The sequence below is a fragment of the Mchenga conophoros genome, linkage group LG14 (assembly GCF_057382185.1).
Source record: "Mchenga conophoros isolate Kocher_MC1m ecotype Shallow Benthic linkage group LG14, M_conophoros_male_GT1.1, whole genome shotgun sequence".
NCBI lineage: Eukaryota > Metazoa > Chordata > Actinopteri > Cichliformes > Cichlidae > Mchenga > Mchenga conophoros.
Genome location: NC_140539.1, coordinates 18,839,372 through 18,865,497, shown reverse-complemented (window position 1 = coordinate 18,865,497; position 26,126 = coordinate 18,839,372). Strand labels below are relative to the sequence as shown.

Sequence of the window (26,126 nt, the reverse complement as noted above, 5' to 3'; positions counted from 1 at the left end):
ACCACAGCAATGTGAGAACCCAAGAACTGTAAATTCATGATTTAAAAAAAAATTAACCGTGACCGCATCGTCTTGCAGAAATGTGATTATACTGTAACAATTTAGAAAAACGCGATGACAAAAAAGTGGTGATGAGGAAAGTTTTGCAGTAAATGTTACAGTTTTAGGAGCATGTTTATAATCTAATTCAGTCGAGTGAAATAGCTTGTTTGTATTTGTACCAATGCCAAGCTTAAACATTTTCATTTTAGCTTTATTTTTCTGATGTGATCATTTATCTTTATCTTTCTTGCACATGAACATATTACAGTGTTTGGGGAATCCCTGTACACAGTTGCAGACATTTTCTCGAAGGTTGCACACAAAAGAAGATCAGTTGTGTTCTTACTACTAAAAAATGCTCTGGATGGTTTAAGTGAGAGTGCTAGATGCATGGGAATTACCAAAATAATGAATATACATAATTTAAATTATTGTCATATGGCAGTGTTGGCTGTAACACATTACAATGCATTACTTTACTAAATCCAGTAATTAAATGACAGTTACAACTATGTTATTACTTGCTTTAAAAGGTGCTTACAAAGGTGTGGGGCGGAAAGAAAAAAAACGAACCACAAAATTATGTGTCAATGCATTTCAAGTCATTTTATGGAGTAATCATAATATAATGTAACGAGTAGTGTAACAAATTAAAAATCCAGAAAATATACCGTATTACTATTACGAAAGTAACGATTAATGTGTAATAGATTGCTATTTTGAGTAACAACACTTCCATTTGAATATTTATATTCTGATGTTTTCCTTATCTTATCCCCCATAAGAGGTGATATATGTATGAAAACAGTTGACATATTTAATGTTCCTCCAGCCAAAGTGAGCTGAAAACATAAACTCTAATGTGCGATCATGCCAAAAGTGGGATAATTCAAAAGTATTGGTAGAATATTTTGTAATACTTTCTAGTCTATACTGTGTATAGACTTTGATTACTTAGGGTTCCCATAACTGGCAACTATGGCACTTGTTAATGCAAGCTTGTTATGAGTTGTGCAGAATCATTTATCTCTGTTGATGTGCATTGTCTTCCTTAGCTATAGTAACTGAATTTACAAGCCAGCAATGCACTTTTGAAAATGAGCTGAGTTGGGGACTCAGTAGAGGAGAATTAGAGAGCGAGGTAGAGCGAAAGGGAGACAGATGTTTAGTCCTTGTAGAGTGTCAGTCTTGGCAGCTGAGCCATCGGACTGCCAAATAGCAGGGTGCAAATAACAGAGGAGGGAAAGAGCAAGGAGGTGGAGGTGCACAGAAACAGAAAGCAGTTGGACTAGTGGGTGAAACAAAAGAACAGATTCAAATAAAAGACAGAGAAGATAATGAAGGTTGAATAAGATAAAGTGAAGGTAGCTAAACAAGGAAGACGGGAAGCTAAACAAGTAGAAATGTATAACTATATAGAAGGTAAGAGGTTGACTGGGGTAAAACAAAGAGGAAAGGCTCAAAAAAGGGTGGCGAGAGATGCTGCATTCTGCCAGTGTGTTACAAAAACAGCTGACAAGCAGACGAAAGAGAGAGCTTGTGAAAGTAAGAGGGATAACTTCAGACAACAGAAACCGAGTGATTGATATGGAGAGAGACTGTAGAGGTGTGAAAAGAGTGATATAGAGTGCATGGCATCAAAAAGGAGAAGTATGAGTGGGAGAGGGTTGTGCTGAATAAGCAGTGAATGTGAGATAAACAAGAGATTGAGGGATAAGAAGAGGATAGGAGGAGACAAAAATTTGGAGAGAGAGGAGGGAGGGAGTCTCTGAACAAAGATTCACAGCACCCCCTCAACCTCAGAGAAACGCAGATGAATAAGAATGAGGAATATTAATAGGGAGAAAACATAGTGTGAAGAAATGGAAGTGTGTACTTTGAAGGTAGTAGATTAGTTGGATGGTGAGCTTCTCTCATGGCATTTAGTCTGCTCCAGTCCTTCACAAACAAAGCTAATGTGAGTCAACAGTTCATGCATGAGAAAACTTCTCATCTGTTTGTATGAGTGTGTTAAAGATACAAGAGAGGAGGACTGCATCTGTGTAGGTATGAGTCCAATAATACCTACTGGGCTCTAAAAGTTTTATTTATTGATCTAGATTTACATCCCTTCATTTTCCCTAAAGCTACTCACCTGTAAAACAGCATTTCAGCTCAAATGTTGTCTATAACATGTGGAAAAGTGAAGTTTACATGTTCAAAGCTTACAGAGTAATTAAGTAACACGTGGAACAAAGTATTAAATGCAGTAAAATGAATAAATAAAAACATAAAATGCCTGCTTAAGGCGCCTGACTTCCACGACCTGTCAGAACAGCTTCTGCTTCCTATTTACACAAACAAATGAACTCTAATTAACAACGCCACTGTAGTTGTACTTGCAGCAGGTGTGTTAATTACATCGATGTCCCTTGGTGCAAGGTGGTACTTTGAAACATGCTCTCTGAGGGGATGGAGGGTGCAATTAAAAGAGTCTGTTGTGCAGCTATTTGGCAGTCATTTGGACTTTAGTTGGAAAGCTGCTGATCTATATCACGCTGCAGATCATAGATGCATAAAACCAAAAGATGACAACATCCTCAGTTTGGCACAACAAGAACTGAAACCGAGTGAAAATGATTTCCTGCTGAGCTGCTTTGAAGCAAAATTTGACCTTGCCATCACAGACCTCTCCCCTTATGGCTCTGTAGGGTTTAATTATTGTATTTTAGGTAATATAAGGTGTACGTTTTTAGCATGAATGCATAAATGGTTAACTTGCGTCTTAAAAACTGCTCACAGTTGGGTCAAATTGCTTATTGCTTAATGAGTCATTTTATACATGGGATTAAGAATTAAAACATAATTGTTTTTGATCTTTCCTGAGTTATTTCCAAATCAAAGACTACAGCTATTGTACTATAACTAAGAAAGTGAAGACAGCCATACAATGGTGAGTTATGTAGAATGGTTTCATGAAGTGCATAAATTGTACTGTATTGCATACTATCCATTAGAGATGTCACAGTAGCAGAAATTTAATAGTCAATACCAATATCAGTAGAATTGCACAACATTCACATGCAATATATTTATTTATTGAAAATAGTTTATAATACTAACATGGTGGTGACAGACTTTAAAAATGTTAACATATTTGACACACACACACACACTGAAATGATAGGATGGTTGTCAAGTAGCTTGCTAACGTTTTGTGGTTTTGAATCAGGAGCTGTTTCTTTCTCTTCATAATACTTTTCTGTTCTCGTAACTTTATCTTGGTTTCATGGAAAGAGTTTGTGACCTTCTTGTTGTTGAGTGTAACCAGTGGTTTGCAATTTGCTGTATTTATATTCAGCTGGGCAGTACACTATTTCTTTTTCTTTTTTTATCTGATAGGTTTATTTTGTTTTTTAGGACTAATAAAGGACTAATTTTACCACTGGACCTCAAATTTAGAATTTCAGCAGAAAACAAAGCTACCAACTACAAGTTCAACATTTGGAATGAACTCCAGATCTTCTATCTTCTTAGGTTGTGACGAAATAGTGAAAGAGCAGGACTCACTTGGCAGTCCAACTACTTGTCGGTCAGTTGGCCAATTACTTCTCAGAACTGGAAAAGTCTGTGTATATAAATGGCTGCAATTACTAAACAGCTAATGCAATACCTTTTTGATAAACCCAGTAAATTAAAGCTGAAAATCTGCATTTCAGTCACATCTTGGTTGTTTGATATAAAACCCCCTGTGGTGGCAACAGTACAAAAATAATGTGTTACTATCCTAAAGCTTTGCAAAGCCTATTTGCTACCATTTATCCACCTATTTCTCTTAAGGGCTGGGTTATCCTTGGGGAAAAATTATTCCCATCACTCCTCAATATCTGCTGTGCTGACCCTGAAGCATCCTTCAGTGGTTTAATGAGCTCAGTGCCTTGAGACCAATAATCAACTCAACATATCCTGTATTCTTAAACCAATCTGTGTCAACTTACCAAGTTATCTTTTTTCAGACTTGTGTTCATACAAATCTTTACAATACAGTTGGCCAAAAAAAAAAAAAAAAAAACAGTGGGCAGCAAAAAGAATTTACTTCAAGCATCGTGTACAGTGAGAACTCATACAGGGTGCTGTGCAAAAATGATGCAGAATTTAGCATTCCAGTCATTAATCGTGTGTGAAGGGTTGCTTATGGATCACGTTTGAGGGTGAAAGGTAGGTAAATGGTGGTTAGATTATTTTCTCAAACTACACAAAGGTATAAAGTCTTTCAGATGTTTTCAATGCCTGCTGAAACTTGAATGAGGGGGAGAACATGACAAATGTCAGAAGTGACACTGCAGAAAGATGAGAGCAGGAGCTGCTCTCACCCCAGGAGATTCGTCCCTGCTGAAGGAAAGAGATAAACACCCTGTGTATTTATGTTTCGTGCTTTTTATATATATGTGTGTTTGAGTGTGCGAAAGGGAAAGTGTGTTTGACAAATCCTCCAGTGCACTGTGAGAGCTATGTCTTTGTTACTCTGACAATGGCGCGCTGACACAAATGAAAAAGATTCCTTTTTTCCTCCTCTGTCAAACACTTTTATCCTTCCTTCCCCTACTGTCAGCGTTTCTGCCCCATATTCACTCTCTGTCTGATTCTCAGTTTGTGTATCTCAGCATTCCTCACACTGTCTCCTACCTCTACCCCTGTCTTCCCTCTTCTTCATTAGCTTTTCCTCCTCTGTTTTCATTTCATCATTAACTCTATGAATATTGGTATCTGAGCAGCAGAGAACGAAGAGAAGGGAGCCGCAAGTGTTGAGGGGGAGAAGCAGGGACTTATTAGTGCAGAGAAATGGGGATAGGGGACGTGGATAGGAGTAAAGGGAAATGGCATTGTTAGAGGGCTATCAAAGAGGGAAAATGAGAGAGAGTGGCAGAAAGATTAAGTTGAAAAAGAAAAGGAAAGAAGGAGAAACTAAGAAAGAAATGACAGGAGGATGGTGCCGTGTGCTACTGTGGAGCCTGCAGAAGGATAAGTGATCCCAGTGGTAGATAGAAGGTCAGATACTCACTGACAGTGAGACCACTGTTTAACCCTGCACTAAGACCACACACACACGTGCACACACGTACGGCTTGTGCTTGCGCGCATGCTTTCTACAACAAACACGAATGCACATTTGCAGACACACACAGCTGACGTGAGGCGGACAGACTGAGAGCAGGATGGCTGTCAAAACATCAGCATCTGCTCAGGATCACACACAGCGCTCAGAGCAAACACACACACAAGCATACATCGAGCAAACAGCATCCAAGCCGCCCCTAGAGGGATCGAGTCTGATTTTTAATAAACTTGCGCTACTCCAGCTGGGGCATAACAAACACACATACACGCACAGACACACACGGGCAGATAGTGCCACAGCCCAGCACTATGTCTCCTCATTTCTTCTTTCATACAGTAGAAAAGTTAGTGTTTTTTGGAACGGTGACGAAATTTCAAGATAAAAATGCTTTTTTTGCAAATAAAATTCATTAGATGTTGATCATGTTGTATATAATGTTGTTTATAATACAATACTGTATAAGGTGTGTTTAGATCAGTGCGCATCGGTATGCAATTATCACTGTGTGTGTATGTATGTGGGCAAATCAGGGCTAATTGATTGTCCTCGTCAGCCCTGCTGTTCAGACTGCAGTAGCTGTCAGCAGGAGCCAACTGCTTCTCTAACAAGCCTTACAAACACACACTTTTATATTCTCACAAGCTCACGCATTATCACATTAACTCTTAATGCAGAGATGCACAGACTTGTGATAAATGTAGAGTCACAGGACATACAAATCCATGCAGGCAGACAGCTTAAGAGGTCTATAAAAACCAGATGTCAGTCCTAATATTTACCATTTGTATTTGTATGACGGATTTTATCTTAAGAATCAGTTTTGAGCTGTTTACCTTCTATTTGCCTTCAAGAAACAGTAACCAACAGTTCACAATGTTACTTGTAAAGGTACCTCATCAAACAAAGTGAGTATAATGGAATATAATGAAAATGGCAAATAAAACTCTGTATCAAGACACACTCTCATATGGGGACGGTATTGCTTATGAGGGCTTAGTAAATGCTCTGCATCAAGGAGTTAGAGGCCACGTCGGGACGAGCCCCTCTCATCCCTCATCCTTCCCTTCTCCCTGTCCCACCCCTCCCTCAGAACCTCCTTAAAATCTGTTGTTACAACTTGAGCTGACTCTCCTCACCTACCTGCTTTCTCCTCTCACTTTCTCTCCCGCTTGCAGGCACAGATTCCTCTCGTGTCTCACTCAGTCGTCAACCTTCCAACATTCTAGTTCTTTCCTCCTGTCAGTCTTACTTTTAACATAATTACAAGGAAATTTTTGCTTCGTCTTCCTTATTTAGCAAGATGGGAAAAGATATCAGACACCATGCTGTGATTCCCTCTCCATCCTTCACTTGGTGCCGCACTGTATTTGTGTATGGCACCACACAGCATGTACAACACTGTGGCCAGAAAAGGATTTATTCATGTTATGCATAAGCCACAATCTGTATTCAGCTTAGATGTCGGAGAAAAAAACCTTCTGATGGAAATACCCACAAGTTTTAGTTTAGTTAGCTTGTTACACTTCTACGTTCTTGTAAAGTAAATGTAAAAGTTATAAAAATGTTTTTGGCTTTAGTAATGCTGCATTTTTGTGTTTATTTGAATTGTATTTAATAAAGGAGGCAAATATAATTGAAGTTACTGACATAAATTGGGCTCTAATATGTGTAGTTAGTATGTCAAGATGTATTGGTGAAGTGGTTGGAATGTGTTGACTATGAAAAATGCTTTAATCTGCATTGATTATGCATTTGAGCCCCATCTCCCTAATACGATCTCTGTGTTTATGTGAATATGTCGCGTCTGCTTATGCGGACTGCCTCTGCATTCATGTGTCGAGGCTGCCAGAGCCGCTAAACCACAGTGTCTCCGCTGACCTGTCCTCAGTGCTGATTCAGCGAGTTGTTCCCCCCACTGCATTATTCAGCGAGCTTAGCCAAGGTGTTAAACAGGAGCACATCACTGCAGAGGATGGGAGCATGCTAAGTGGACTGGCAGAAGGCGAAGAGAATGTAGAGATGTTAACTTAGTGCTATAGAAACAAGACTAAAGCTGTATCCTGTTTGGATTTACGGATGTTAAAAACCCATGGTAAATCAGCTTGAGTATTTAATTCAGATTAATACATTATCCTTCTATGTAATGCATAAGTAATGTGGGAGATTGTCACAGTCAAAATAAGATTCTCTAAGGGACTTAAAAACAAGTAATGTGTCTTTAAACGCCCGAAACACTGGCTTGTCTTGATTTTAGTTTGAAAAAGCGTGGAAATTGTTTGTGTGCAAATCAGGAGGAGCATGAAGACTGGAAATAACATTTTTCACTGTTGATTTAATGCTACTCATTCAAGTTGTTTACAACTTAAAGGTGCTGTTCTCCACTACTGAACAATGAGGCAGTTTTCACAAAGAGCCACTTGTAAGAGTGACCCAAAAGCAAATCAAAGCCAGTCCCATGACTCACACATTAAAATCCCATCTTAACAGTAGAAGTACAATAGTAGCAGCAATGACAAAGAAGCCATGTATCGAAGAAAGAAGTTAAGTTCTTTTTCATCTAGTTTTTTTTTAAATTGTCTAAGGAGCTTGGAAAGAAAAGCGTCTGGACTTCTTTGAGTTGCTTGAAGACGTTTCACCTCTCATCCGAGAAGCTTCTTCAGTTCTAAGGTCAAATGGTGGAGAGTCCCAGATATAAATCCAGTGGGAGTTTCCCCCCAAAGAGGGACAAAGGAACCCCTGATGATCCCCTACCTAATCACATGAGCCAAGGTGTGAAACTGGGTGTGGGTCCCAATCAGCCAGGGTTTCGGGTGAGCTCAATGTGAAACCTGGCCCCACCTTATCATGCGAATTCCTGAGGTCAGATGGCCCAGGATGTGAGTGGGCATTAAGGCGTCTGGGAAGGGAACTCAAAACTGGATTATAGATGGCAGACAGTTGGTGTCGTAAACCACCGCCTTTGTTCAAAGATGGTCGCTCACAGTGGACGTAAATGGCTTCTTTCACTCCTCTTTCAAACCATCTGCCCTCTCTGTCCAAAATGTGAACATTGGCATCCACGAAAGAGTGTCCTTTATCCTTAAGATGCAGATGGACTGCTGAGTCTTGGCCTGTGGAGGTGGCTCTTCTATGTTGTGCCATGTGCTTGTGAATTGGCTGTTTGGTCTCTCCAATGTAGAGGTCTGGGCATTCCTCGCTGCACTGTACAGCATACACCACATTGTTAAGTTTGTGTTTAGGCGTTTTGTCTTTCGGGTGAACCAGTTTTTGTCTACCAGACAAAAACTGGTTCACTACGATGACCTGGATGACTGAGAACCTTTTAATTATAAGTAGAGCTGGGCGATAGAACGATAACGATATGTATCGCGATATAACTTTTACTCGATAGAGAAATTAAGCTATCGCGATAGACCTCGCCGCTCTTGTCCTCTTAAAAAAAAAATTAAAAAAAAAAAGGTCAGCCGATCCAAATTCAGTAGCGCAGAGCCGAACCAATCACAGCCGCAGCGTCACGTCGCGTGACTTGTTACGTACAGCACAAGTGCCAAGCCGCACGTGTGTTTGTTTGGGAAGCAGCCAGCGCATAATGGAGGAAATGAGTGTGCCGACTAGAAAAATCAACCGAGCGTGACCGAAGAGAAAACAGATGATGGTTCCAATGCCGGAGAGATTGTCGAACGGAAGAGCCAAAGAAGGTCCGTAGTGTGAAGGTATTTCAGCTATTTCAAGTCTGACAAAAAACAGAGTAGCGTGCACTGTAAATTGTGCCGAAAGCAAGTCTGGAAATACAATAAACTGGTGCATGCGTCACACTGTGCGCCACGTTATTGTTTCAGTGAGATGAATTTCTACAATACTGTTACTGTTAATTCTACTCTGCAGTGTTTAAATGCTTACATATACACACAGTTACTGTCCCTCCACACATACGACTCGGTTTTGCTTCTATGCCGCAGCTTTGTTTACTTTTTCCCACCGAGGCTTCTAGACTTCTGATTGGCCAACATTTCTGCACGGTTAGGAATCTAGCGCCACCTGCTGCTTTGGCATGTTCATAGCAGCGTTTTCCTTCATTTCTGCCTTTACGTGTGAACGGGATTATTTTTTAAAACGAAAACCGAAAATCTCCGTTTTCAAAAATACCCGTGTACGTGTGGACGTAGCCTCAGTCTCTGACTGGAAGCTCTAATTCGTCATTCGGCTTTTGTCAGACTAAAGTAACTGTTAAAACTGTTTGAAAAGCTAAGCTATACAACAAGGAGAGATTGAGAATTTCCTTTTAGTTCTCAGTTTATTTGATATTGACAAAAGTTAGTCAGTTTTGTCTGTTCTTCTGTAAAACAAACTAAGATTTATTTTTAGAATTAATACTTTGTTTCTAAGTGGAATTGACAATTTAGTCTGTTTCATTTGTTCTATTTTGAAACTTAAACGCTTTAGCGGCTGCCTTTTGTGTAGTTTGCAATATTTGCCTTTATTTATCTGAAAAAGTCTCATGTTCCTTAAGTACATCTACCCTGTTGAACTTATTATGGGAAATAAATATTTAAAAACAAGCTGCTGATTATTTCACATTTTACTTGTGAGCAACGGCACATTTAAATCTTACAAATATAGTTATTTGGCTTATATCGTGATAGATATCGTTATCGCCTGAAATGAAAAAAACATATCGTGATATGAAAAAATCTCATATCGCCCAGCTCTAATTATAAGTAAGATTTCCTACATGTTACAGCAGCACACAGTACAACAAAGCAAATTAGAGATATATTAGAAAAATAAATAAGAAAAATAAATAAGAAAAGCAGTGCACAGATAAACTCATACATGCAGTAACCTACATACACAGAGATTTTTTATATGCATAAAGTGCAGTTGAAGTGAAACATGTATATTTTAGCAAGCATGTATTGTACCGTCCGACTGGAATGAAGTACCTATGATAGGGCTTGGTACTACATGCTGGCTGCACGGAGCTGTTTAGGGCCACTGCAGTCTCATGTAGCAGGTGAGAGGTGTTGTTCATAATGGAAATTAACTTGGCTGAGATCCTCCTTTCACCCACCTCCTCAGTTTAGGAGACTGGCCAGGACAGAGGTGGCCCTCTTTACCAGTCTACAAAGTCATTTCCTCCTCCTCTCTGTGCTGCCACCCCAGCAGACAACTACATAAATGATTGCAGAAGCCATCAATGTGTCATAAAAGTTTCTCAGTAATGTCCTGGACATCGCAAAAGACATAAGCATGCCCAGCAGCTGGCTTTGACTCTTGTACAGAAATGGGTGTTTTATTTAGAGATTGTAAAGGTGAAAGCATTTTAGAATCCACTGATAAACAAAGGGTACAACAAAAAACTCAAAACCTTATACATCCTAATAATTCATTTATTGTAGAAGAGTTTAAAATCAATTTTAGATCATGTGTTTAAAAGAATTACACAAAAACCTCATTCAAAATCGATTCCACGGGCAATCTTTTCACCTTCACATTGTGCTCCACTCCTGTTAATTAAAAAATCTTTGCTGGGAAATAACATGTTTAGTCACCTGACCTGATCTAGTAGAAATAAAATATAAAGTCTTTCATTCTTGATGGATGTGAATAACACTGTAGCAAAGCACTCCACAGCTGTGAGATCCCTCCACATTTTTCATTTATTTTGTGTACAGCGCTGGTTTCTGCTGCTTTAGAAAAAGTGCATTAGGGGCATGTTGGCCATTCTCCTGAAGCAATCGTTACTGTCCGAGTTTAGTGGACACATATCTTTGAACAAACAGTATGTGATTGTGTTGGTGATTTCACTGCATCTTTGTGAGCTACAAGAATACACCAATGGGCTGTACAGACTCACATTTATGGATGTGTGAGTTGATGTTTGATGATTCACCTTAGCAACAAACACCGCATTGTTTTTCTAGTCCTTCACTGATTATACTTTTTATGGTGTGCTTTTTAGATGGTTGAATAAGTTGCCTTTGCAGTGCTTTGGTTAACATCACAAAGTATTTCCAAACAACTGATGATGATCCACTTTCAGGGACAAACTTTTTTTTGCCCTCTGCTTTGCCAGATGTTAGAGTTTTGCTTTAAGTCTGTCTCCTAATGTAGTTTGACTTGGCCAGGCGAGTCCAGGAAACCTAAAGCTACCCAGAGAAGATGTGATCGGCACGGTGATTTAGGGAGCGCTTGATTGACTTTGTGTTCAATTGGCGGAGCACACATTTTCAGTATCAGTCAGTTATGTTCCTTTTATTGTGGGAAGCCAAAATCACGATGGAGATTAAAATTTGATTAATTGTGCAGAAGGCATAAAAAACAACAAGTTCACTGTTAGACAGGTTGAACAGCTCACTGCCTACATTTTAAAATTGATCTCACAGTTGGATACAACAAAATATAAAAGAAAAATTTTTTTGTAAAAGCAGAACAGAAGAGGTTTATCATCCACATCTATCTCCTGATCACCAGACCTGAGGTCTCTCTCTCATCCACTGTTCCCTCTGCTCTGCTTTAGTCTGCAGCCCTCCTCAGTTCTGCTCCTCAGGCCTGACACATGTCCGTCAGGCTGCCCTGCTTCAGATTTCCTTTATTATTAGTTCATATTAGTTTTCCACACCCTGGACTCTCTGCTCAGTTCAACTATAGCTCCCCTGCTGCTCTGCACAGCCAGCAATGTACCCAGTTCTCCACGTATCCAAATGTGTAAACAATTCTTATTTTTTCTTGAGCACAGCATTTAACATTGATTTCTATGTAGTCAAAAACATTATCAGTGGTTTTACAAAAGACCATTTTAGAAAAAAGTCACGTAATATCAGTTGATGGGCTTTATTTTAACACTAGAACTGGAGGGCAGTCAGTTTGACCCTGTCGGAAGGCATAAAAAACAACTACAGTCCCCTGTTTATTTTTTTAATCAATCATATTCACCTAGCTTTGACTAATGTTATAGCAACAATCATATTGCTTGGAAATCCTGCAGTAGTGGTTTTAGATTCATTTCTATCAGGTCAAAATGACGTCCGCGGTGATTCTAGGTAAAATCTGTCATAATTGTTTTCTTCCAGACACCCCAAAATTCAGAATTTGGTAAATAAGTCTGATTTAGTAAAAGTTATGAGATGGTGGATTTGATTTTAACAGAGTTACAAGGTTTTTAACAATGTTAACATGACTTTAAAATCCCAGTGGGTCAAAATGACATGTTGGTGGTTCTAGTGTTAAAGAAGAAATAAAAAGGTCTTCAGCCTGGAAAACAAAACAAAAAACCCCCCAAAAAACAAAATCAGCTTAGGACTCCCTTCTCTTTAAGGCAACTTTACAGAGTGATCTTTTAGATTGGAGTTTCCGTCAGGTGGGTACCCTTAATGCCAAAACACCAAACTTTATCCTTAAAAGTGTCATCCACAGAATACTGGGTTATATGATGACTTTTTTGGTTTGTGTATAATACTTAACATCCTTTATCATACATATCAATAAACATCATTAAGACATTTTAACATATTATCTTTTCAACTCAGACTTAATCCCTGATTTCCACTCACTCAGGCACAAATCATTGAGAGCTGTTTGTCCCTTTTCTTTGTATCCATTAGACTAATTTGCCCTCATCAACAGGTGTTGAGTCATAGATGCCTGAGAGCCTCTTGGAAAAGTTAAGTGGATGCTAATGCTAATCAAAGGCCTAAAAGGATCATTGAAACTCACTGGTGAAGATGTGAGGGCCAGCTAAAAAGCTCCAGTACCAAAGGAAATTTAAATGCGTTGCGAGTCATGGCTTTGCATTGATGTTTTGTCTTTGTTTATGCCTTTGAAATAGATGGGGAAAAAAACAAGATAATGATGAATTTGCACAAATCTGTGCACATCACAACAAAGCAAGTGGAACACTTACACAAACATACACACAGAGTCATATATATATGCACACATAATAATAAATGTTTTGCATATTTATGAGCCCAACTCAGATATGCTCTTTTGTGTAACTTACACAGTTTTCATGTGTTGAGATATCTTGGGGCTTCTCTTGTTGTTTTCGCTGCACAGTAGTCGTGGCCACTGCTCCATCTTTCCTTTTTTGTCCTGACCATCGTTTCCTCTTTTACTCTTGTTTTTCTCAACATCCCAGAGTTTCCCAGTTTTTCTCACACCCATTCCAGATTTTTTCATCTCTACTCCATCTCTCTTATTGTTTTGCATCCCATATCTTTCTCTTCCCCACCCTACCGTCTTTCCCTGCAAGGATGTCCACAAAGAGTTTTCTAGCTCAGTTAACAATAATTTGTTCACATCTGTTTGTCTAACCTCATCTGTCCGTGTCACAGGACACGCCTTTGTTTCAGCTTCAAAGGGCCACGAAACTCTTTCTCACACATATTCACACGTGCACATTCCCTGAAATGAAAAAAAAAAAAAAAAAAAACTTCTAAATCCACCCTACAACTCACAAACTCTTTCTTATGCTCTGTTTCAAATACTCATGCTGTCACCCTGAAAACATCCACCCACACAGACACTCACAGTGGGTGTAACTACTGCTGCGAGTGGAGAATGGAGAGAGGCGAACACCCGACAGTGTTTTGGAATTGCCCCCAGGCAGGGGGTTATAAGGATAAGTGCCCTGTCGGTTTGGTCATGATAAGCTTGGTCATGATAAGCATTTTCACAAGTGACAAGAAAAATGGATGGATCTGATACACACTGTAGTTTTACCTGCAGGAATCTGAAAAAAAGAGTGAGAGCGTGATGTTTGCATGTGAAAAGTTAAATATGCATGTAAATCAATGTATTTACAGCCCTGACACTGATATGACTCAGGCACCAAAAGCTTTGAAATACAAAGTTCTGCCTGATAATGTTGCCTAGCAACTAAGAGTTTTCTTAGCAAATGTTTCAAAAGTCAAACGTTAGTGTGTTGCACACATTTATAGTCCAGACGAAGTATTTGCCTCACTTTTTACCTGAAAAGAATCAAAATGAAAGTATGATGATCTGGCAGGTATTGTACATAGTTTTGAGCAAAGTCACAGGGAAGCAGTTGAATGACAGGTTGTTGCAAGAGATGTTTAGTCGTCTTCCGCAGCGTGTAACTACATCGTAAGCGAGTATATCTCAAGATATTTTCCCCTGTTTTCCAGCAAGTAGATGTAGCTCATGTTAAATATAAGCATTAACCTGTGGGCCTTAAAAATGAAGCCAATGTGGTGTAAAAATTGCAGCTTGAAACCTGCTTTAAGGGAACCAGTACCCATATGTGTTGAGGCTGTTACTCAAAATAATATATTACAACATTGTATTACTTTAGTTTTTTTGTTTTTAAGTGATGCATGACATTACTAAATTACTCATTTGACAAAGTAATTGTTGACTCTACATTGGACATTACTCTTACATTACTAGTTACCAGTTAATGATAATAATAATAAAGTTTATATATATATATATAACTTTACAAAGTCCTTTTCAGAAACAATAAAAAAAAGTACAAAAAAAGAAGAAAACTCAGCTATATTAGGCCAATAACATGAACATCAGTTCATCAGCAAACCTTATCATAATGAGGACAAACGGGATCTTTCTTTAAGTCTTTAAGTAAGTTATGAAGCCCAAAGAGCACTTCACAGTGATTCTTTTATAGATACAGGTCAGGGTAGAAATACGAGGTTATGGGCCTGTCTGCTCATCACTGCTGCTTGGTTACCTGCTGAAGATCACACAGGCTGCGTGATGGGGTCAGCATACTTATCTTTAATATCACTCTAGATTCTTCACTACTAATTTTGTATTAGTGTGTTGTCTTTGTAGACGCTTCAGAAGAGTCAGTGTTGTGATATCAGCAGCAGGTTGCTCTGTCTGACCTGGGCACAGTTTGCACTTCATGTTCTCGTCCTTTTTTAGAAATAAAAATAATTTCTCCACTCCTCAAATGTTGTAGAATGCTCCTCTATTTTCCTCCTTCACTGAAGTTTGCATTAGCAAGTGTGAAGGAAAAAGGGCATGTTATTTTTCCAATCTGCCCATTTTGCAGACATCGTAACAATAGTTACAACAGTAAAAACAGTATTGCAATACTGGCATTACTGCATTATAAATTTATTTTTATGTCATTACAAAGTAAGACACTACACTTAAAATAGCCGACATGTTTGCAGCTTGGTACAAACATTTTTTGGTCTTTTACCCTTAGGAAAAGCTGTGCAAGTGTGACTTTTTTATGATCATCTATTTCTAGTTTTTTAATTCTGTAGTGACTGAACCGAACCTCTTAACTCCTTGGTAACTTTTTAAGCACTTTAAATGCAAATATTCTTATATATATTAATGCACATATTCTTTGGTGGTTTTTAATACACAGTACATCTAAAGCTGGTCGATATACTTTCTAACCACGACTTGATTGCTTACAAATATGGCAGAAGCTCTGTTTTGTGTGAGATAATAAATGTAGTGTCCACACTACATTTGCCTTGGCACATGCATTTCCATGTGGGCTGGTTAACACTATGCAGTCCCATACACCCTTCTATTAAACACATATTTTCATTCTTGATCATCTCACAAGTTATATCAAATGATTGCCGTCTTTTCTCTCAGTCAATTCAATTCAATTCAACAACAGTCACCTCAAGGCTCTTTATATTGTAAGGTAGACCCTACAATAATAGATATAGAGTAAAACCCAACAATCATATGACCCCTTCATGAGGAAGCACTTTGGGGACAGTGGGAAGGAAAAACTCCCTTTTAACAGAACGAAACCTCCGGCAGAACCAGGCTCTGGGAGGGGCGGCAATCTGCCTCGACTAAGAGCCGTTTGTCTTTGCCTCCTTCATAGTGCAATCAGTCCACACAAATATCCCAACACCACACACTTTGACAATGAATGCAGAGGGCATGCATCAATTTGAATAAAAGAAAATGGCACAAATTAATGTAGGCCAGTAATAATTGTAAAGAAAATGTAAAATATCAGAAAAAGATGTAATATACTGATTAATTATAGTTGTTTTTTTTTAACTACATACACCAGAGGTTTGACCTGGTCACGATTCATGAAATATTATTAAATGTTAAATTTAAGACTTTACATTAGGCATCTATTACTAGGGAAACAAGGAAAAAGTGATTCATCGTGATTAGAAACAGAGTGAAACAGAGATGGTGCAGAAATGAGCAAAGAGAAGAAGCCAAGAGGGAGTAGATATGTGGGGTAAGAACTGATGCTGACCAAAGCTGACACCCCTTGGCATGCACTGTTCACCCCAGGATATATATGTGTATGTGTGTGACTTTTTCATGCCTTTGTGCTTGTGTTTTGAGCATGACAGAGAAACAAAGGGGCATGTTTACAGCTGATTTGTCATGAGAAAGTGGTAAAACAATGAGCCTGCATAAGCATTACAGTGAAGCGCACACACACACATACACACACACACACACACACACACACACACACACACACACATATATATATATATATATATATATATATATATATATATATATATATATATATATATATAGATATATACACATTTAGCCAGATGAGCATTTAGCCAGATGGAAAAGGCTTTGGTTATTTCTCATGGGTGGAAATACTCTGAGCATGTAAGTGCAGCTCTCACATCCACAACCAATAAACACTCACATGTACACAAACACAGAAACAGTGACCCATATATACCCCAGTTCCTAACAGATATGCCCATATAAACCTATTGCATACACATAAACAACTAATGATAAAAACGAATACACAGACGCACACATTTACACATGCTCGTTGTGTTTATCAGCAGTTTTGCTGTTAATGGGCAGTACACTCTGTTACCAAACACAGATGAATAAACAACTCAGCAGATAACGCAGATGGGTCTGTCGTCAAAATATTTTGGGGGTTTTTTAAGCTAATATTTGAAAGATCATATTTTTTATTCATACTATGACAAGTATTTTTGTCACCGTATGAATACAGTTGGCCAAAGTGCTGCATACAAAGTACTACGCAACATACTGAATGGTTTATTGTTAGTGTTTCCTTTGCTATACTTTTTGAGGCACATCTGTCTAAACTGATCATTGAGTGCTTTCATGGTGCTGTCGTTATAATATCCTTGCTCTGTTTGCGTACTCAGTCCAGAAATAGTCCAGGGCTAGCATTACTCAATTCTACACACAGTTTTATTCTTATCTTTTTATGTTTTTCTAGACACCAAGGTGAGATGCTTCAGCAAATTGAAGTGATGCATATATTACCTTTTCCAGACTAGCTGTTTCTCTCTGCTGTCAATAAACTAATCAGCTGCTGGCTGTAGTTTTAACAGACAGTGTATCACTATGTCATCTTAACTCTCCGATAGAAAGCAAGTAAAGCACATTTTCCCCCCAAAAAAGTATTTTGACCTGTCCATTAAATACTTAACTGTGATTTTTATAATAGGCGTAAATACTTAGTTAATAATCGTGAAGCACATCAAAAATAAACACCTGCTTTTTTTTTATTAAAAAGAGTAATGCCACCTTGAATGAAAACAGCAATCTCTGGGTAGTTTTTCACAGCTGAATGTGAATCCATTACGTGTGTCCTGCTCTCTTGTATATGTGTGTGTTTGTGTGTGAAAGTTATGAGAATTCATTGTTAGGAGATGAAAGTCAGACAGGATATGTTAGACAGGGGATGGCAGATGTAAGAAATGGGGTCGCCTTGTTATAGGTAATGTCCTCTGGGACTGTGTCTCTGTGTGGGAATTCATCATACAGTATGTAAACTGTCACTCAAGAAAAACAGAGTTTGCTTCACACAGAACAGACACTTAAACTAAAAAATAGATTTACTTTTTTAATATTTACTCTTTGCACACCTGTGACTTCACCAAAATCTGATTTTAATTAAGAGAGAAATATAAAAGTTTCATATCTTAGCTTCAACATCAGATCCCTCCGAGCAACTTCTCTAAAGAGCTATTTTTCCTTCTGTGATGCATCATGTTGCTGGTGATTAGAGTGTGATTGGCACTGGGATCAGAAATAGATTTCAGCACCATGGAGAACATTACACTCTGACACTGGATGTGAGAGAGTTAAATTTAATTAGGGAAAAATTAACCACATACATCCTTCAAGACATGCATGCATCCAAATACACACATGTATAGTCTGAACCTTTTTCTTGTAACCTGCCACATCCATAAACACACACAGCCATGTATCCATGACTTCAGAGGACATTGCATTAACTTCCATTCATCTGATAGAAACGTACCCTAACCTTATCAAAACGCTAATGCTTTACGACAAACCCTAATCTAAAGCCAACTTTATAAAGAGCTCTTCATCTCGAAAGGGAAGGATTTAAATTTAAGGTACTTGTTTTTTTGTCTCATAAGGAAGACACAGACCCATAAAGTAGCAGGTTGTAGGTCCTCGCAAAATGATTAACACACACAGAAACTGACTGCCAATTAAACTCTCAGACTCCTGATCTGACACTTAAATAACTGTGACAATGATGCTGCGTGACTGTGTGGTGAGTTTGTGAGTGTGGAGCAGACGACAATGTGCGTGCGTGTTTGTGTGTGTGAGCAAGATGGTGGGGGTTGGAGGGGGTGGCTAAATGTAGGATTTGAGTCAGACAGTGATATTATCAGCACAATATCATTTTCTGTGACTGCAGAATGTTGACTTCCTGTCAAATACACATGCCCAATTTCATTTCATATAAATTATATGACTAGTTTAGATTAAAGATCCTATAATCAATAAGTTATAATGTGACTGAGGCTTATGTCTTGCAAAAATAGAAATAACAACAGCAAGGAATAATAATAATTAATGGCAGATGTGTTAGTCCATCGCAGGACTAACACAAAGAGCCCTATATACATTCACATTCCTACAGCCATAATCACTAATTAAATTATTAATATTGATATTTTAAATAATAATAATAATAATAATAATAATAATAATAATAATAATAATAATAATAATAATAGAACCTACACTGAACAAAGCTACCTCACCGTGGAAACAGATTGAAGTTAATCTTATCAGAAAATGAAAATGAAAATTTTAAATATAAGTACAAACCTGTGAAAACCTGAGCTAAATCTGTCCCTGTCCTAATATTTCCAGACTGCACTGCATATCCATCTGTGCCCGCTGATATGTCTGCTGGTTTCCGGATTCTGCTTAGTCCGTGTGAGCCATTTACCGAAAATCCTCAGCAGTCTGATAAATTGCACCAGTTAGTTTCTCCCACTGTTGATTCTGTGGACTGGATCTTTAATAGAAATTTCCTTTCTAATCACTGTATCATTTGCATTAATTTGCAACAGTGTCACTGACATCACTGCATGATTTATATTAAGGTCATGATGTGACTGCAGAACATCATCCAGAAGAGCTCACTGCTTTTCAAGCACATTTGCATATTTCCTCATTTTAGTGTCTGCCCTCTTCTTGCACACAGATAGACTCATACCTGTGCGCATGGACAGGTGCATTAATGGATGGGTGCATTAATTGGGTTGTGGTTTTACAGCAATTATGTGCTGGATTATTTCATGGTCAGAAGCACTGACTTCTATCTCTTGATATATTTCAGTAGACAGATGCTTCATGGTGTGATAAAAAGTGGCGCTAACGTGTATTTACGGTTATATGTATTGGACATTGTAAGCAATGCACACGCTGTGCTTGCGACCACTTGCAGTCACATGAGATTTAATGCAAATTCTTTATGAAAAGAACAGAAACAGACATACTCTGTTCACCAGGGATATAGTTAGGTTAGAGTTCCTCACATATAAGCACTTCTTTTGACTGAGTGGACTTACACAGCCAGGCTTCTGATCAGCAAAGTGGAAGAATTTCATTACAAATACAATTGTGCCCCAGCACACACATGCAGTCACATTTACACACATGCTCCAGACTAGAAGTACATGCTGCATTAATGCCCGCTGCCCATGATACACACTGGAGTGCTGTGTTAACTGTCGGAGCCGGAATTAGCAGACTGTTGAAAAGAGCAGAATGACGGGTGACTGAGGCGGAACTGCAGCACTGTAGAGAAGAGAAACACAGAGAGGAGGTGAAAGGTAAAGACGGGGCTGAGCAAGAGGAGGAATTAAGAGAAGCTCAGAGTGAAGTGGAGGAGGAGGAGGCCAAAGCTTCATCATCACCATCAACTCCCAGGGGTGCAGGCTGTGCCTTGATTATGCATTCAGTGCTCTAAAAAACACACACCACTCACAAAATACAGCCCTGTCAGCCTACTTCAGCACACAGCCTGACCTTAGGGAGTGTGTGTGTAAGAGCTTTTTTTTTCCCCTCTTGAATTTTCAGGAGCTCGGGAATAGATTTAGATTTGTGAGGCCAATTAATGATTATTGTTATCAAATGTCAAAAATAGATTTATGATTGCATTGATTAGTTGTGGCAGCATTTTGAGTGGTTGTAATTTCATGTTCACCACCAATGAGCAGCCGTTTTACTTAAAGCATAACTTTAGAACCTACCCATACAGCTTCTGTACATATAAACTTGTTACCTATATATAAACATGAAGCAAGAATATTTCTTCCAGATACTTTAAGTATTTTTGTTACAATAGATTGATGTGTTCACACAGATAATACTCCTCACCTAGAAGGCGCCCAGGAGGCAGCTTACTCAGATACCAAACCACCCCAACTGGTTCCTTTCGATGTGGAGGAGCAACATCTCTACTCTGAGCCTCTACCGATTGTCTGAACTCCTCGCCTTATCTCTAAGGGAGAGGCCAGCCACCCTTTGGAGAAAGCTAATTTTTGCTTGTGTCCACGATCTCATTCTTTCTGTCACTATCCAGAGATCGTGATCATAGGTGAGGGTAGGGATGTAGACCGACCGGGAAATTGAGCGCTTTGCTTTTACGCTCAGTTCTCTCTTCACCACGACAGACCGGTACAGCGTTCGCATCATGGCTACCAGGGCACAGACCCTGACGGTTCGGTCTCCGGCTACCAAAACTAGCAATGACTCTTGGTTCCAAGAGAATTATTCTGAATGATTTTGGTGGGGGACCAGTTATTGTTGATATTCATGACCTTCAGGGAATGCATGTGAATATTTTTTGACCTTTTCTGCAGAATAATAATAGCAAGCCAAATTTAGTTAGTGACAAATGTTTCCTTGAACTGAAATATTCAAATGTAATCGGTGTGAAAAGGTCAGACAATAATATTGTTATTTGATGGACACCAGTATATAAATACATGTTTGATAGAAACACAACCAAGTCTTTGCCCTATCTGAAAGATATCAGACTTTTTTCATACTAAAACCCACATGTTATATTATACACACTCATTGTACACTTGTTAGACATTTATTAAGTCCACAGTATTAAGTATTAAGTTCCACCTTACATGGAACTCAAAGCATTTGTAGAAATGGTTGAAACAACCTCCTGAAGTTCATCTTGTTGGAATAATATTTTCTTGGCACACTTTGGGCCCTTTAGTACTAACTGAGCACTGTTTAATTATCATGTCCTGACCATGTGCACCACTGTATGACCACAGTATACCATGTTCATTTGGCTGTTTTCAGCAGAATAATGCATCATGTCACAAAACTCAGATGATCTTTTACTGGTTCCTTGAACATGATGATGAGTTTGCTGCGCTAAACGGCCTCCACTGTCAACTGATCAGTATTAGCGTAGCGCAGTATGAGCATATGTCATAATTAGGTTTTGTAGACATAAAATATCTTGACATCAAAATGATGCATTGCTTGTAAAAAGGGTTAATAGGATGCAAAAATGGTAAAGATGGTTCACTTTTGCCATCAGCAGGTGGTTTCTCAACAACATGATGATGTCACAATATTAAGACGTACCCATGTGCTAAGTCTGCCCACTGAAGTGTGGTCTCTTTATCATGTATGAGAAAATCGCGGGCAGACAGACATTTGATGTATTATAGTTGGCTAGTCTTTGGGTAATAGTATATATGTGGGCTGATTAGTAGATAAAACTGCAGTATGGAGACGGCTGTTTAAAGATTTCAGATACAAAGAGTGGGGAGAAGTTTCGAACTGTGAAATGGCCTGCTGGGTAACTACCGCAGTCTCACTTAGAAAACAAAGATAAAGATAAACCCAAACAAATCTACGTGATCCATTTCAATATGTGTGCTCGGCACGCTCTTATTTAAATTAGTCTTTCGTCCTTTGCTGAGGATTGTTTCTGTATGAGCTGTTGTTTATATGTTTTGCGCTCCTCTTTTGCATGTCTTTGTGGGTGCCGACGTCTAAAAAAGTTTTTCTCTTGGGTGTGAAATTGCATCTGTGAACAATCTGCTTTGCTTCTTCTTCTATTATTAAATTGACTAACTAACTGATTAGCTGTAACCACTAACAGACAGCAATCGCCTCACCACAGACTTGTACCGCAAGGAGGAAAACATCACAGTAACGCCACAGGGTGGAGTCATCCACAGCCCACGCTATCCCAACGCTTACCCTCGCAACCTGCTGTTGTCATGGAAACTGCTGTCACCACCAGGGAGCCGCATACACCTGGAGTTTGACGGACAGTTTGGACTGGAGGAGGCTGAGAATGGAATGTGCAGGTAAAACTTGACACAATACAGCACGCGATCTAGAGAAGTAAGGAGGGCGACGTGAAAGCCATTCAGGAAAAAAAAGACAAGAGTAGTAGAAAAAGTAGAATACCGGAAACAAGGATTAAGGCAGTGAACAAAAAGAAGAAAGAACACTGATCATTTCTGAGCAGCTGTAAAGGAGAAACATCAGATGAAGGAAGAGTGATTTAGAAACCCGAGCAGGAGATAGACTGATGGAGAAGTGTGACAGGGAGGACAGGAAAGTGTATTGTGTAAAAGCCTCGAGTCTGAACAATAGCAACGGTAAAATATGTGTGAATTATTTGGTACTGTAGTCACATGGCTCCACAATAAATTGGAATTTAAATGAACTGAGAGAAAATAATATTAAAAGGTATAAGGTGCTGGAATCACTGTAGGAGAGATGGATAGCTGAAGTTTGCTTTCTTGGCAAGAACTATAAGAAGTTTGTCCTTGAGGGCTGCAGGGAGAAAATAGACTTTTTAATCCCCATATGCAACTCAGCCATCTTTGTAAGCACTTTCCTGAAAAGACAAGGGGGAGCAGCAGGGGGTGGGGGGGGGGGGGGGGGTTGAGAGGAGGAGGAGACAATTGAAAAGGTAGTAAGAAGGAGAGAGAGCTTTGCCCAGTCTTTCAAATCTTGTTTGTCATATTGATTATGTGTGTGTATCTTTGTGGGCTTATCATCATGCAGTTTATGGTGATGGTCTGCTTGGCTGAGAACTCATCATAAACTTCTATCATAACAAGTCTGATTACTCAAAGTGCCTCATAACCCTAAAAGTTACCTGAACCATTACAGTGGTGGAAGTGTCCATAAAGAAAAATTAGGCTTTATTCCAAAGTTGGTGTTATTTGTTATGCTCTGCGTTCAGTCTAGCCATCTATCTACCAGCTGTTTGTGAGATTGGCACAAAATTGGAACAGAATTTCATGGTTGGCGTCAGTGACTCGTTTAAAATTGCTTCATCAGCCTTTATGTCATGAAAATATTCAAAGTCTAGCTTTGCCCGTGAGGCTAGTTATAGCCATGGTGATGTCATATAGACAGTCATATATCAGGATATGATAAATAAAAAAAAATAGCTGGTCATTTGAAGGACTTAAAAATGTATTTAACATAAACTAAGCTAACATGTAGAAGCAGTGAGTGAAAAACGGCAGCTTATAGGTCCGGAGCATCTAGGTGTGTGTTAACGAAAAGTCAAGGAGGAAAGACATCAGCAGTGACCTTACAGGTACTGCTGCCTTTCAGTCTAGGAAGGTTTATATGGTCATTTCCAAACAATTTATAGTCCATCATTCTACAGTGAGAAAGATTATTCCCAAGTGGAAAACATTCGAGATAGTTGCCAGTCGTTCCAGGAGTGAATGTCCCATCAAATTCACGCCAAGGTCAGACTTTTAAATCCTCAAACTACAGCGAAAACCAAAAAGCTATATCTCAGACTCTGCAGACACATGACAGCAAAAGACTGCCAACTATGACTTGTTTGAAAGGTTTGTCAGGAGAAAGCCTCTTCTCTCTAAACAGGGTTAGCACTTGAACAACCACAAGACTTACCAAACAATGTCCTTTTGACTGATGAACCAAATTGGAGATGACCATCACTACAACTACTGCAGCCCTAGGATCTGGCCAACTCGCAATCACGGAGTCAATCATGAGTTCTATATACCGAAATGTGAGGCCATCTGTCTGACAGCTAAAGCTTGTCCACAATTGGGTAATACAGCAGGGCAAACTCCAGACCTTAACCCGACTGAAGACTGTGGAAGAACCTTAAAGGAGCTGTGCATAAACAAATGCCCACAAATCTTAATGAACTGAAGCAAGAGTGAGCCAGGGTTCCTGGCTATAAAGACTGAATCAGGAGGTGTTTTGTTTTCACACATTGCTTCAGCATTTTGGTTTAGTTTTTATAAAATAAATAATGACATGATGTAATATGTCAAGTTTTTTGTTAGTCTCAGGTTGTATTTATCTAATTCTAAGTCCTGGTAAGGAGTTGATCATTTTTAATGTCCTTATATGCAAAACCTTAGAAGTGACATAATTGTTATTGTGGCCACGTGTGCTGTGCTAGCAAAAATGGAGCATCAATTCTGCCACAAATCACTGAACTTTTAGCATTGCAGCGAATAATTAGCTTTGTTTTTTAATCTTTGGGCATATTTATTTTGGCTATTGTCATAGCATGTTATTTAAAATGAACAGAATCAGAATCATCTTTATTTGTTCATCTTTATAAAAAACAAGTTACAGAAATTCTGATGTAACAGTATAAAAGATGGACGTAGCTACCGTAACCCAGTCCCAGTTCGAAGCCTTGACATGAGCGTTTCTGTCATCGTCATCTTGGTTAGAAAAACCTAGATGTGACGAGGAATAACACGTTTGACTATAAAACTGCACGTTCTTGTGATTGATCGTAAGTCAATCTTTAGTTTCATACCACTAAATAATCCTAATTTCAAAAACATAATACAGTCAAGATTTACAAAATAGACTTATTTATTTATTCAGTATGACTCAAAACGAGTGACTGAGCTGATAAACTCAGCAGGAAAGTGTTGACAGAGGCCAGGAGTTAACTGAAATTTTGACAGTAGTAATCCTCGTCCCTGCAGGAGAAAATACAAGAATATTATATGAAGATAAATTGGTTTATAAACTGTGATGGCTGTTTACTGTTTTCCAGCTCTCTGGCTGCTTAATCATGACCTTAGCAAGAATACGTTTTTTATTTCCAGAAATAATGTGCAAAAAAGCACCAAAAATCTAACTACCGGTACTTGTGCTTAACTTGAACATAGTTTTTTGTGTGTGTGTACAGTTTTAATCCTCAGCCAGTCTCTCTTATTTCCTACGTATTAACATACCTCTATGTTGCTCTCACTCACACTGCAGGTATGACTTTGTTGAAGTGGAGGACCAATCGGAGACCAGCACTATAATTTGGGGTCGGTGGTGCGGGCAGAAGGCACCACCCAGTCTAAACTCGAAAACCAACAAGCTCAAAGTCACCTTCAAGTCTGATGATTACTTTGTTGCAAGGCCAGGCTTTAAAATCTACTACTCACCACTGGTAAGGGGCACACACACACACACACACACACACATACACACACGCACACACACACACACACACACGGCTGATGACGAATTATTGGCTGTTATTTGAAACACAACATAAAGTCCTTCATTCAAGTGTGTTTTTGTTTTTAAATCCAATCAGTGTCAGACTCAGTACCACAGCAGTGCCCTAGGTAAAATGCCTCTTTGACCATTTTACTTGTGGCGGCAATAAAGAAAAGGCATGAGATGGAGATAAATA

General features: G+C 38.8%; 1 protein-coding gene across 2 annotated transcripts in view; it reads left to right on the top strand.

Moving 5' to 3' along the window:
- pdgfd (platelet derived growth factor d) overlaps window positions 1-26,126 on the top strand; it is a 52,735-nt gene that overhangs the window by 8,182 nt on the left and 18,427 nt on the right. Inside the window, exons 2-3 of one of the 2 annotated variants that reach the window (XM_085245688.1) lie at window positions 22,584-22,773; window positions 25,700-25,877. In XM_085245688.1, coding sequence (XP_085101814.1) covers window positions 22,584-22,773; window positions 25,700-25,877 — 368 coding nt within the window. Of the gene's footprint in view, window positions 1-22,562; window positions 22,774-25,699; window positions 25,878-26,126 lie in introns of both variants that reach the window. The other variant, XM_085245687.1, reaches the window with a different exon arrangement.